At 36.3% G+C, this 13,113-nt stretch overlaps 1 protein-coding gene across 1 annotated transcript in view; it reads right to left on the bottom strand.

Moving 5' to 3' along the window:
• Positions 1–438: 438 nt before the first annotated feature.
• LOC128745730 (endochitinase) overlaps positions 439–13,113 on the bottom strand; it is a 29,575-nt gene continuing 16,900 nt past the window's right edge. Inside the window, exons 6-9 of the mRNA XM_053842810.1 lie at positions 2,018–2,093; positions 1,764–1,829; positions 1,148–1,703; positions 439–1,089 (exon numbers count right to left, since the gene is read on the bottom strand). Of these exons, the coding sequence (XP_053698785.1) occupies positions 465–1,089; positions 1,148–1,703; positions 1,764–1,829; positions 2,018–2,093 (1,323 nt within the window). The 3' untranslated portion in view covers positions 439–464. The remainder of the gene's footprint in view (positions 1,090–1,147; positions 1,704–1,763; positions 1,830–2,017; positions 2,094–13,113) is intronic.

Here is a 13,113-nt window from a genome sequence, read left to right as displayed (position 1 = left end):
TGCCATTAGGTCACGAAAACTGCATCAAGGATCTAGGTATACTGCTCGACTTTAAACTTACTTTCAAACAGCACATCGCGTTCATCGTGGGCAAGACTTGCAGAAACCTTGGGTCCATTAAGTGCATCGACAAGAACTTCAGTGATGTTTGCTGCTTGAAAGCTCTGCATTGTGCATTAGTTCGCTCCAATCTACAATATTCCGCTCCAGTTTACAGTCCTTACTATCAAAACGGAGTTAGCCTAATTGAATCAGTGCAGCGGAGATTCATTCGTTTTGCCCAACGGAGATTTCCGTGGAAACCCCCCTTTCAACTGCTAAGCTACGAACAAGACTGTAGCTTCATTGACCTAAAACCCCATATTCGTCGATATATATTTATATGAATGAAAACGCATGTCATCTCCAGTAATACGTACTACCTAGTGCTAGGGTGAGTTTCAGTTTTAATCTCAATTTTAGTTTTATTGTGCCCATGGTAGTCGATCAATCGCGATAGTAATGTCGCTGTCTTGCTTCGTTTCCTCAATATATTTGAACAGCTCGCGCGTAAGAGGATACCGTTCTCCACCACAGTCACCACGATAATCATCCAAGTCCAGAGAGAATGCATATATTCCAGCAAGTTGCTTTTGTTTAACAAAATTTACCTTCTCTTGTAGTGAATGTTCATCCTCGTATCCAATCCACTCACGTCCCTGATAAGCGTAAGGGCATAGTCCAACATCATCCCAAAGTTTTCGCCAGTTCGATCGCGCTGCCTTAAACTTCAGGCATATTTCGAAGTACCCCAAGTATCCAGCTTCATGAGTATACCGACCTGCAGGACCAGGTCCTGTAGTCCCTGAACCAATACTATTTTCTTGCGAATTGGCTAGAATGTATGTGCGACCAAGCATGGGAACTCCAAGTACGACTTTATTCGGCGGGCATCCTTTTGAAAGCCATTGTTCAACGCCTTCCTGGACATTGATTCCACGAAAATTGCCTCGATCATGTGGTCGATCTGCCATGGGACTATGTACATCTGCAAAATTATTCCACCAACCACGTAAATCATATCCTATAATATGAACATAATCAGTAGCCCTAAAACAGATAAAAATAACATGTTTTGTATGCTCTTTATGCCATTTAAGTAACCTACTCGCAAAGAGCATCGATCTCATAGCCAATTCCGAGCCGGGATTTATCTGCTGGCACCTGCAATGCCAATTCCCAACCACGTCCAATTTTTTTAAAAGCTCGTGTTAATTCCTCCGCCAAGTAAATAAAATTATCTTTGTCGTTCACATTGCCTCCACGTTCCGGATTTCCAGGGTACAACCATGCTATTTCCAAACCGTCAAAACCATACTGTTCCATGAAGGACACCACGCTCAGAACAAACGCCTGACGCCGTCGTCTAAATGCAGCCATTTTACTAAATTTTTCTCCTCCGTGAGCCCATCCCCCGACAGCGATTGACACACGCAAGTGAGGAAATTTTTTCTTCAAATCCACAAAGCGCCCAAATCCATTCTGCACTATATCAATTTCGCGATCCAACGGCATGAGCTCATACGTATCTTCATCAATACCGATAAAATTGTACACCACGTGGGTACACAAATGCCCTGGAACATCTTCAACGCGATAGGAAGCATCTCCAGCACGACCTTGTGACCAGGTGGTATAGTGGCAAACCAACCTACGAGGTTTTTCTGTGGAAGTACTCAATACTAAAAATCATAATAATTTCCAAGAAACTGTTTTTTGCTTACCATCTCCAATTGCTGATACTGAAGCGAACAATAACAACAATGTTGCAGTCGCCAGCAATCCTTTTCCTGTTGATTGATTAAAAAAGAAGTTTAAAGTTTGCATACATTTTAAAATATGAACTTCAATAGCTCCAAACCAGGATTCTCCGATGAGTCACGCTTGTTTATTTAATAAATTTATTTAATAAATAGGTCAACTTACATACATCTGATTATGACGATCAAAATAAAAATTTGTTTCAATGTAAACTTACTGATTACGCTTACGCTGTACTGTCCGGGTTTATTTTGCGACGCTCCCATGTTGCCTTCCAGACGATCATGCACAAACTGAGATCAGCGGAACAACGAAGTCAAATTGTTTACTGCAAGAAATCTCATATGTGTGGAGAGAAGGAGAGTAAATTGCGATCTTCGATTTGCTCCTGATATTTGATACCGGTTTAAAATATACCTACGAAACATGCTTGTAAACTAACATATCAGCAGTCATTGGTACAGCCTTGCATTTAAAATCCATGTTGGAAATTCCAGCCGCAAAGCATACCAGTACTAGAATTACTAGCACTAAAGGAGTATAGTGCTTGTGCTGATTTCTTTTACGATTTATAGGTACTTAACGGGAAACTAGCAGTCATTATCTTTTCGTGGGAGAGCCCCATTTCGGAAGCAGTTTTTGGGCCCAAAAGTCAAAACAAAGGTTCTGAACATCAATCTGATCTGAACATCAACACAGAGAATATATTTTCATGAATTTTAGTTTCAAACGAAAAAAAAACTACTTTTGAAATTTACAGAATAACACGCCGACTCATTTTTCCTTAAGGTTCAAGCACGCGTTATTGATTTCTGGGATTTCAAAAGTAGTTTTTATAATCAAAACAAAAGATATGTTCACGAAAATTTATCATTGTGTTCTGGCAGACGCAAAGAACACAATAATAAATTTTCGTGAACATAGGGGGGAGTCTTCTATGGCCGGACAGCCTCTATGTCCGGACACAAAGATTTCTCAAAAACAAAGCCCGATTAAAGTGTTTGGAAAGAACGGAATAATAGTAAATTACAAAATTTCATAGCGCCTCGAACCCCAATTATGACGTCCTTGTTTCAAAAAGTAAACTAATGAGAACTGTCAAAAATTCAACCATTTAAAACAAAGAGAATCGAGCAAATTTCACGAAAGTGCAGTTGCAAATGTTTTTCATAAATAAAAGAGCAATATTTCTAAACGTTGACTTGACAAAGTTGTTTTTCCGAAACAGTTTAAATTTGACATAAAATTACGAGATTTTGAGCAAAAAACTTAATGTTTTGAAACTGTGTCGTATCCTTTATGGCCGGACACTAGAGATGGTCGGGTAGCGGAAAATTTACCCGAAACCCGCACCCGCCGGGTTCGGGTATTAAAAAAAATTATTTGCGGTTTCGGGTCGGGTACGGGTTCTTAATTTTTGGTTTTGAGACCTGGTACGGGTCGGGTCGGGTATGTCTATTGACTACATTTAACACTAAAGATGGTCGGGTACCCGGGCCCGTACCCGTACCCGACGGGTTCCGGTTGGGGTTGGGTATCAAAAACCCGATTTAATCCACCTAGTGGTGAACGGAACCTTTGTTATACCATCTTATTTGTTATTTGATATGGGCATTTGCTGCTCAAATAGCAAATTGGCTAGTCTAGATTATTTTTAATTGGAATGAAGTTTTGCTGATATGTTGGATGCTGCACAAGGACTCATTTTCCATAAAACGTAATCTTTTTCGCCAAGAGTAACTTTCCGAAAAAACGTATTTAGAAATGAGATTACTTTTGACGTAGGACTTCGTCTTACGGCAAGTTTTGAAATAGGGTGTCATTCCAAAGAACCGAAAAATGCGAGCGTCACGAAAAATGAAAGGTTTTGAGCGCTAATAGCTCAGCGGTTTTCCGATCGATTTTCAATATTCTTACACCAATCGATCGGAAAATCTTCTAAGAATTGACCCAAATGAAGAAAAGTATGGATTCTTGATGTTGAACTATTGAAAAATTGAAAATAATGAATCTATGTTTTACCAGAATTCTCGCTTCGTGACTGGTTGGAAGATTCTTTACGATGTCTAAACCTATACCAATTTGATATCTGTGCTTGGGAAGTAAGCCAAAACAAGTTTCCCCATTTCAACAAGATTTCTTAACACCGCGATTAAACCTAGACCATTTTGATGTCCTTGCTTGGGAAGTACGCCAGAGAGAGTGACAAAGCCCCCTGGTGCCAACAGATTTCTTACGAACGCGATTAAACCTAGTCCAATTTGATGTCTGTGTTAGGAAAGTGTGCCAGAAAAAATGACACAAATTCGCTGTCCCAACAGATTGCAAGTTTTTTACTGCGAGACGATTAAACCTCGGCGAATTTGATATCTGGGTTGGAAAAATGTGCAACAGCTGTAGTGTTCGGTTATATAACGACCCTGAATACGCATGCTTGCCGTTTCATTAGAAGTGTAGTGAAAAGATGTGCTGTTGATAAAATAGGATTGAATTGGTAAAATCCCTTCAGCGTGGGAAACCATGAATAATAAAAACAATCTTTAATTTCAGTAAGGTAGCAGGAAAGCAATAGTTTGTGTTCTTGATATTGTTAAATTGTTTTCAAATGCACAATCTTTTGAGAATTGAACGTATGCAATGTTACTACTTAGATAAATATTGCATACAACGCGTGTAGCATGCATATATGTTGCATATAGTATGTATACATGAAGAATCGAATGATTACAAGCATGAATACATGCTACTATCACTACAAAGAGACTTACGTAGTCCTGCGTCACCTATATATGCGGTCGTGTCTTGTACACAATCCCTCTGATTTTTTGCCTTTCTACTATATAAATATATAGGTATATAGGTAAAGGTATAGAAATCACTGTATGTATGTATGTATGTATGTATGTATGTATGTATGTATGTATGTATGTATGTATGTATGTATGTATGTATGTATGTATGTATGTATGTATGTATGTATGTATGTATGTATGTATGTATGTATGTATGTATGTATGTATGTATGTATGTATGTATGTATGTATGTATGTATGTATGTATGTATGTATGTATGTATGTATGTATGTATGTATGTATGTATGTATGTATGTATGTATGTATGTATGTATGTATGTATGTATGTATGTATGTATGTATGTATGTATGTATGTATGTATGTATGTATGTATGTATGTATGTATGTATGTATGTATGTATGTATGTATGTATGTATGTATGTATGTATGTATGTATGTATGTATGTATGTATGTATGTATGTATGTATGTATGTATGTATGTATGTATGTATGTATGTATGTATGTATGTATGTATGTATGTATGTATGTATGTATGTATGTATGTATGTATGTATGTATGTATGTATGTATGTATGTATGTATGTATGTATGTATGTATGTATGTATGTATGTATGTATGTATGTATGTATGTATGTATGTATGTATGTATGTATGTATGTATGTATGTATGTATGTATGTATGTATGTATGTATGTATGTATGTATGTATGTATGTATGTATGTATGTATGTATGTATGTATGTATGTATGTATGTATGTATGTATGTATGTATGTATGTATGTATGTATGTATGTATGTATGTATGTATGTATGTATGTATGTATGTATGTATGTATGTATGTATGTATGTATGTATGTATGTATGTATGTATGTATGTATGTATGTATGTATGTATGTATGTATGTATGTATGTATGTATGTATGTATGTATGTATGTATGTATGTATGTATGTATGTATGTATGTATGTATGTATGTATGTATGTATGTATGTATGTATGTATGTATGTATGTATGTATGTATGTATGTATGTATGTATGTATGTATGTATGTATGTATGTATGTATGTATGTATGTATGTATGTATGTATGTATGTATGTATATGTGTGTATGTGATGACAATTTGCAATTTGCATTTTGAAATTTGCATTGAAATTCAAAAAAAGTGAGAAACATGTCAATTTTCTGAAGTTTTAGAAGACTCTTAGTGGAAGTGGAATACGAACTCTGAAATTAAAGAAAAGAAAAAACTTTTTCCGACTAAATTCCACTATTTAATATTTATTCGCAACAAATACGTATACGTTTCGGAATAAGACACTGATGAAGCCTGCACGTTGTAGGCGAACTACGTATTCGCAAATGAATATTAAATACAGTAGGATTTCGAATTTGGCAACAAATGCGTGTCACCTATTTTGCCAAAATCGAAACCGTGCCAAAATCGAGACCCTTTTTTGATATGACAAAATTGAATGTAAATGCATTAGAAATTGACTAAATGTTATTAATCAACGATTGCAACCGTTTTATGTTCACAAAATCCATCAAGAGCTATTCGTGCGGTGCAAGTAAGTTTTTGGCGACCTACGGTAAGACGTAGTCCTACGGCAATAAAAATATTGTTCGAAACATTGTATAACCGCAAACTTTTTTTCAGGAACACACTTGTTATTGTATTTGTTATGGAAGTAAAATATTTTGTGTTGCCAAAAACGGATACTTTTGTTGCCAAATCGAACCATGCCAAATTCAATCGGAAAGTTTTTTCTTTTCTTTGATTTCAGATTTCAATTGTCATTTTCTTCATTTGCTGTTACTCACAATTGTACAAGAAAAGCAAAAAGCGAAGAAAAGCAGTTAATTTAAGCATGTAGGTATAGTGGTGTATAGGATTAAAAACTATAAGGTATACAGCCCTAAGGGTTGTACGAAAGGGTGACGTAGGACTATATCAGATCATCAGATCAGAGACTAATGTAAACTGCATTTCTGGCATATGTATGTATATAAGAATCTGTGAGTGCCACTGTTTAAGTGAATGTTTAAAAGAGAAGAGCGATATATTCAGATTCAATTCTTCATTGCAATGGTGGCTTTGAAAATACATGGACGGGGGTTTATAAGTATAATGTCTGCAACTTTTGAGACATAGAAATTTCTTTTGAAAATCAGTTGTGTGCATCATAAAGGTTGAAATGGTAATGAACTATCCTCCTACCACAGGGGTGGGGGGTCTCAAGGCATCATAAAATAAATAAATTCAAAATAAATTCATGCCTCCAATAAACCCCACACGCCAAATTTGGTGCCATTTGCTTGATTAGCTCTCGAGTTATGAAGAAATTTGTATTTCATTTGTATGAGATCTTCCCTTCTTAAAGAAAGCAAAGGTTCTAATCCACCATAAAACCCCTCTGTTAAAAGACGGATGGGTCTCATTACACCATAGAAAAAATTCTTACCTCCAAAAACCCCCACATTCCAAATTTGGTTCCATTTGCTTGATTAGTTCTCGAGTTTTGAAGAAATTTGTGTTTCATTTGTATAGGAGCCCCCCCCCCCCTCTTAAACCCCCCTTAAAATTGCTCTCTTACCCACTTGAAAAATTGCTGGTCATTTTATCTATCCAACGACATATAAATTGTTCAGTTTAGTTCAGTAGTTAAGTAGTTATTAGCATTTGAAATCTTTCATTCAAACGTTACACCTCTATTCTGGTTTTCACAAAGTGCTACCCAGTCCCAGTATAGTAAACAAAGACGTAGTCCTACGTCAAAATACTAGCGAGTTGATTTTTCCAAATAAATCTATATAAATTTCAAACAATTTTTGCGCATCAATAGATGCTCTTTCCAATCAATAGATACTAGAGCTTAGAAATTTTATATGAAAAATAGGAGGAAAACATTGTACGGTAGTAATTTTGTACGATGTGTTTTCGTTAGTGACACTTTAAAAGACAGAAATCTTATGTCATGTATCATATTTTAATAAATAAATCGAATTGACAAGCACTGGAAATCATATCGATCATATTTCCCATTCTCAAGCACGTTTATGGCGCACCTTTTGCACTATTCGACCTCATCTTGTTTTCCTAACCCTCTAACGGGAAGCGTTGTAAAAACGATGCGATCAAGCTAACTACTATCTTTTCATGAAAGTACATTCAAAAGAAACTTAAGTTTTGGTTTTGGTTTTCATGCAAAAATAATTATCTGATGGAGCGTCAGCTAAGAAATAGTTCCATTCCTCTTTTTCATATCTAATGCTCTATTCAGTTATTTTCTCTAATTGGGGCGAACCAACCAACAGTTGAAAGCCCCATCAAATAGTAAATAAATAAATAAATAAATAAATTTTTTCTAACTCAGATATATTGCAAAATTGAAGCCAAGCAAACTAATAGTCTCAAGATCAATCATTTTGTTGTAGATATTCTTTTTCTTCAAAAGCAAAATATAATAATAATTTTTCTGAACTCTTTTTTTTTCAAAGATGCTAACTTTTGAACGCATGGGTATTAATATCAAAATATCAAAAAATCTGCTATGAACACATAATTCATATTGTCAATTCGAAACAAGTTTCGTATGTGGATCTGAAGCCCGAAAGTTAAGGCCTCTGTAGACCCGTTAGTGTGTTAATTTCTAATTTTCTATATATATTCGTTTAAGTCTGCAAAAATTATCTTTTGTGTTTACATTATGTTACGTAAATATTATAAAACTAAATAAGGTGGTCATCAAGTAATATAAATGACGCTTACAAGTATTTATGCACCCAAGGAAAGAAAATATAATTATTGTACGCAATACGTTATGAATTTTACTGGCAAATAAGGATTTTGAGGAATACAGAACGGATATTTAAAAATATAGTCAAGTTAATTATAGATGTTCCTGAGAAATTAAATAATGATTATTGTGGCAGTAGAAAGGCTAGGTCACGCCGCTAGGTGGATTAATTCGGGTTTTTTAATTATGTTTTAAAACTACTTATTTGATTAAAATGGCGTCAAAGGAAAAGTTGTGGGAAATTAGGTGTATTTTCAGAAAAAATTACACTGAAAGAAAAACCTTCGCAAAAACAGTTATAAAATGTTAATTTTTTCAAAATACTTTCTTTTACTTGCCTTATTTTTTAAAAGCTAGCCTAAATTGTGCTCTAAAATCTGGTGAAGAGCTGCTTATGCACACTCTTTCTAATATTTTTTGGTAAACCTTTGAAATTTGTATTTTTTGTAAAACTAACAAAATGCACCATTATGAACAAAACCGTTGTATAAACTGTTTCTTGGGCCCAGCCCTACTCAAGTTAATGCAAATGTAAAATCTAAAAATTATGTATTACGGTCAATTCACGCGTATCTGAAAACCGTGTAATCGTCCTTCACGGATTTGAACCAAATATTGTTAGATTGTTCATTTTAGATCAGAGAGCCATCCCCACGTCATATAGTCATCCCCACGATTAATTGTCAAACCATTTTATTTTCTTTTTCTTTCTGGAAATAATAGTTTTAGAAAGAAACTATTTTCACATTTGAATCCCAATCATTCCAATCAAAAATAGTCGTGTCAGAAATGGCTTTTTAGTGTTTTGAGCTGAAAATGATCATGTAGAAATCGACAAGTCTTCGGAACTTGATTCAACTGTATATTAACGCTGTGTTAGTTATCATTTATATGCATCCTAGCGCTGAACAATCTTCAGAGTATATTTTAACATACCAATAAGCATTAGTATAAGCAGTAAATCAATCGTTTATTAGCATCCCTGGCGTTTTATACTGCAGATTGCTATTTATCAGCCTTCTGACTGCATAACTGCTGTAAATTGGCATCCACAATTCTATTTAAATTCTTCTTGTCGGTAACAAGCTGCAAATAACCATTGTCACTATAAGAGGACTAGCAGTAAAGTAGCAGCTTATTTTGCCAAAATAGCATTTAAGTAGCATTTAGGGCAACTTAAATGCTTATTGTCTTGCATTGAAATTGGAGTACAAATGCTTATTGGTTACCTAGGTACTGAATAACTTTCTAGAACATTTGAAAGCAATAAAGAACATCGTGTGCAAAGTTTTTGAGCAGAATTGATTTTATTTGATTTTAACCACTGTACCAGAACTACTCTTGAATGAAGGTAGTTTAAATGCTTATATGCTTTGACCGATAGCTTATTTTGGGTTGTCAGTTTTTGCTGTTCGGGCTGTCTATAAATAGATCTCTTTTGGTATGAGCCCGTGATCAAGAAGAAGAAATAGAATCCGTTTTATCAGTGTTGCACGATGTGCTTTCAAATATACCAGAAAATAAATTGAAGTGATCCTGGCCGTTCAAACTTTTTTAAAGTGAGTTTTATATTTCAGGTTTTGATTCTATAGGTGTTATTGCTGATTTTGGTAGAAACCAACCACAGGAAAGATTAAAAACAATTATGAACCCAATTATTTTAGTGATGCGTGGAAGAAAATATTTCTCAATTATACGAGGTTTTGTTAGTAAAGCATTGGAGAAAACACTTGTTGCTTTTAAATTTTGTAAACAAGACGTAAACCGAGAAAAAAAACTAAAACATTTTATTTTTTCGTTAATTTTTTTTCATAATGTGTTTGCTCGATTACGTTTTGTTCCAAGCGTCAACCAACAAAATAAAAGTTTGAGAGATTTTCTTTTTAATCCTAATACAATACTATGATCGTAGCTTTAAATGAAAAAAAAAAATCTAGTTTGCTCATATTTAAGATTCCACAAAAATTCAAAAATAACTGTTTCGTCTATTAAAACAAAGGTTTCTTTCAATTCGTTGTTAGAACCTAGTAAAGTGCAGAAAATACATAAAACATGGCTTAACAGGAACGGTATTTTGCATCAAGTATATTTTTAACTGCAATAGTTTATGTTTTGATTTTATACACTTGCTGTTGTCGGATCCTTACAAAATTGTTATCCAAACAAACAAAAAAAAAGCCTAGAACTGACGACAAAATTTTTTTAATGCAAAATTGATTGAACGACGTAGATATAAGAATTCGCTACATGTAATCCTTATTTCGTTCTGATGCACTGAAACTGAACATAAAATAGGACTTAGATTGCAATTTGCAATTGCACTTGAAATTAGACACTTTGAATTTCATTTGAAATTGGATGTCAAATGGACATGGTATTGGATTTGATATTGGACCAAAATTTAAATTTGAAATTGAATTTGAAATTCGACTTAAATTTAGAATTCAAAATAAACATGAAATTTAACTTGAAATAGGACTTAAAATTGAACTTGAAACTTTACTTGAACTTAGGCTGGTATTGCATGTCAAATTTGGCTTGAAATCAGATTTGAAATTACACATAAAATTTGCGTTAAATTTTATAGAAAAGGTATGGCATGTGCCCCAGTGTGTGTCCCGGGCACGCCAGTGATGATATGTAACATTTGTAATAGTGGCCAAAGCCATATTTATAAGCTTTTAACTTCACTTTTTGCACTCAAGCCATATTGCTCCTATATAACTCAATGAGTTATAACTATCAGAATCTGTTACAAACTTGAAACTTTTGTTTTCACTTCCTGATCAGTTTATTTCCGATTTGTAACAAAATGTGTTATAAATTTGATGTTGTCTTGTTATGCCCTCCTGATCGGGTATAGATTACAGAGGCGCCGAGACACTCAAAAACCGCTAAATTTTGAACAAATGCGAAGAGTTACCTTTATTTATGGTCGTACTCTCCGTTTTGTTTCAAAATTTGGCGGATTTTGAGTGTCCTGGCGCCTCTGTAATCTATAGTCTCTGTAGGTACCACTTTCTGAAGGGTACAGTTCGGCTTTGGCATTCAATGCCGGCGCGGTTACTACGGCTATATAGAAGTTATTACGATTGTTTGCTGGTTGAGCGGAAAAATGTAAACATTGTTTAGCTTTCGCAGACCAGCCGAAGAGGAATTTAATTGAAGGGAAGGGAAGGTAGGCAACGTACGACAGCTGCTCGCCACGGGATATCAAAATCGTCATCGGGGATATGAACGCTCAGGTCGGCAGGGAACCAATGCATAGACCGGTAATCGGGCCCCATAGCCTGCACATTGACACGAATGACAACGGCCAGCGATGCATCAACTTTGCAGCTTTCCGAGGAGATCATCTTGAACCAAATTGACCATATTCTCATCGAGGGACAGTTTTTCTCGAAGGATCACTAACGTACGCTCCCTACGGGGTGCGGATATCGACTCGGACCATTATCCAATAGTAGTACATGTGCGCTCAAACCTATCGACGGTTTATACCTCGCGACAATACCACCCTCGTCGGTTAAACATTCGGCAATTGGACAATCCGCGAGTTGCCGAGAACTACGCGCGAGTACTGAATGAAACTTTGCCCTCCTGTATGGAGCTAGATGCTTCGATCCTCAAAGACGGATGGAATAGGATACGCTCGGCCGTGAGGAAACCTCGAGCGCACGAAATGATTGGTTTGACGGGGAATACCAACAAGCGATGGCGAGGAAAAAAGAGCTTATAAAAGTTATCTAAGCATTGTCATGACGGACGACGGTGACGGATAGGTGGAAGCAGCACTTCGACGAACACCTGAATGGCGCCCAGGCGGAAAACCATGGCGACGGGGAAAGCGATTTCGACGGTGCAGCAAACGGGGAAGAGGTGCCAGCCCCAATGATAGGCGAAGTTAAGGAGGCCATCATGCAGCTAAAGAACAACAAGTCAGCTGGAAAAGATGGCATCGGAGCGGAGCTTATTAAAATGGGACCAGAAAAGCTGGCCGTTTTTCTGCACCGACTAATTGTTAGAATTTGGGATACGGAATAGCTACCGGAGGAGTGGAAAGATGGGGTTATCTGCCCGATCTACAAAAAGGGCGACAAGTTGGACTGTGAGAACTATCGAGCGATCACCGTTCTCAATGCCGCTTATAAAGTGCTGTCCCAAATCATTTTCCGCCGTCTATCACCAATTGCGAATAGATTTGTGGGAACTTATCAAGCCGGCTTCGTCGAAGGTCGGTCTACAACGGATCAAATATTTACACTGCGGCAAATCCTCCAAAAGGGCCGTGAATACAGAGTTCCCACGCATCATTTATTCGTTGACTTCAAAGCCGCATATGATACCATCGACCGGAAAGAGCTATGGAAAATCATGGACGAGAACAGCTTCCCCAGGAAGCTCATCAAACTGATTAAATCTACGTTGGATGGTACACAGTGCTGTGTTCGGATTTCGGGTGGATTGTCAAGTTCATTCGAATCACACAGAGGGCTTCGTCAAGGTGATGGTCTTTCATGCCTGCTGTTCAACATAGCGCTACAAGGTGTTATGAACCGAGCGGATATCAACACGCGGGGCACGATATTCAACAAATCTAGTCAATTCGTCTGCTTTGCCGATGACATGGATATTATCGGCAGAACATCTGTGGCGGTGGCTGAACAGTACACCAGACTAAAGCGCGAAGC

This window comes from Sabethes cyaneus, chromosome 1 (genome assembly GCF_943734655.1).
Source record: "Sabethes cyaneus chromosome 1, idSabCyanKW18_F2, whole genome shotgun sequence".
Classification (NCBI taxonomy): Eukaryota; Metazoa; Arthropoda; class Insecta; order Diptera; family Culicidae; genus Sabethes; species Sabethes cyaneus.
Note: the sequence above shows the minus strand (reverse complement) of the source record. Positions and strands in the feature narration are given on the sequence as shown.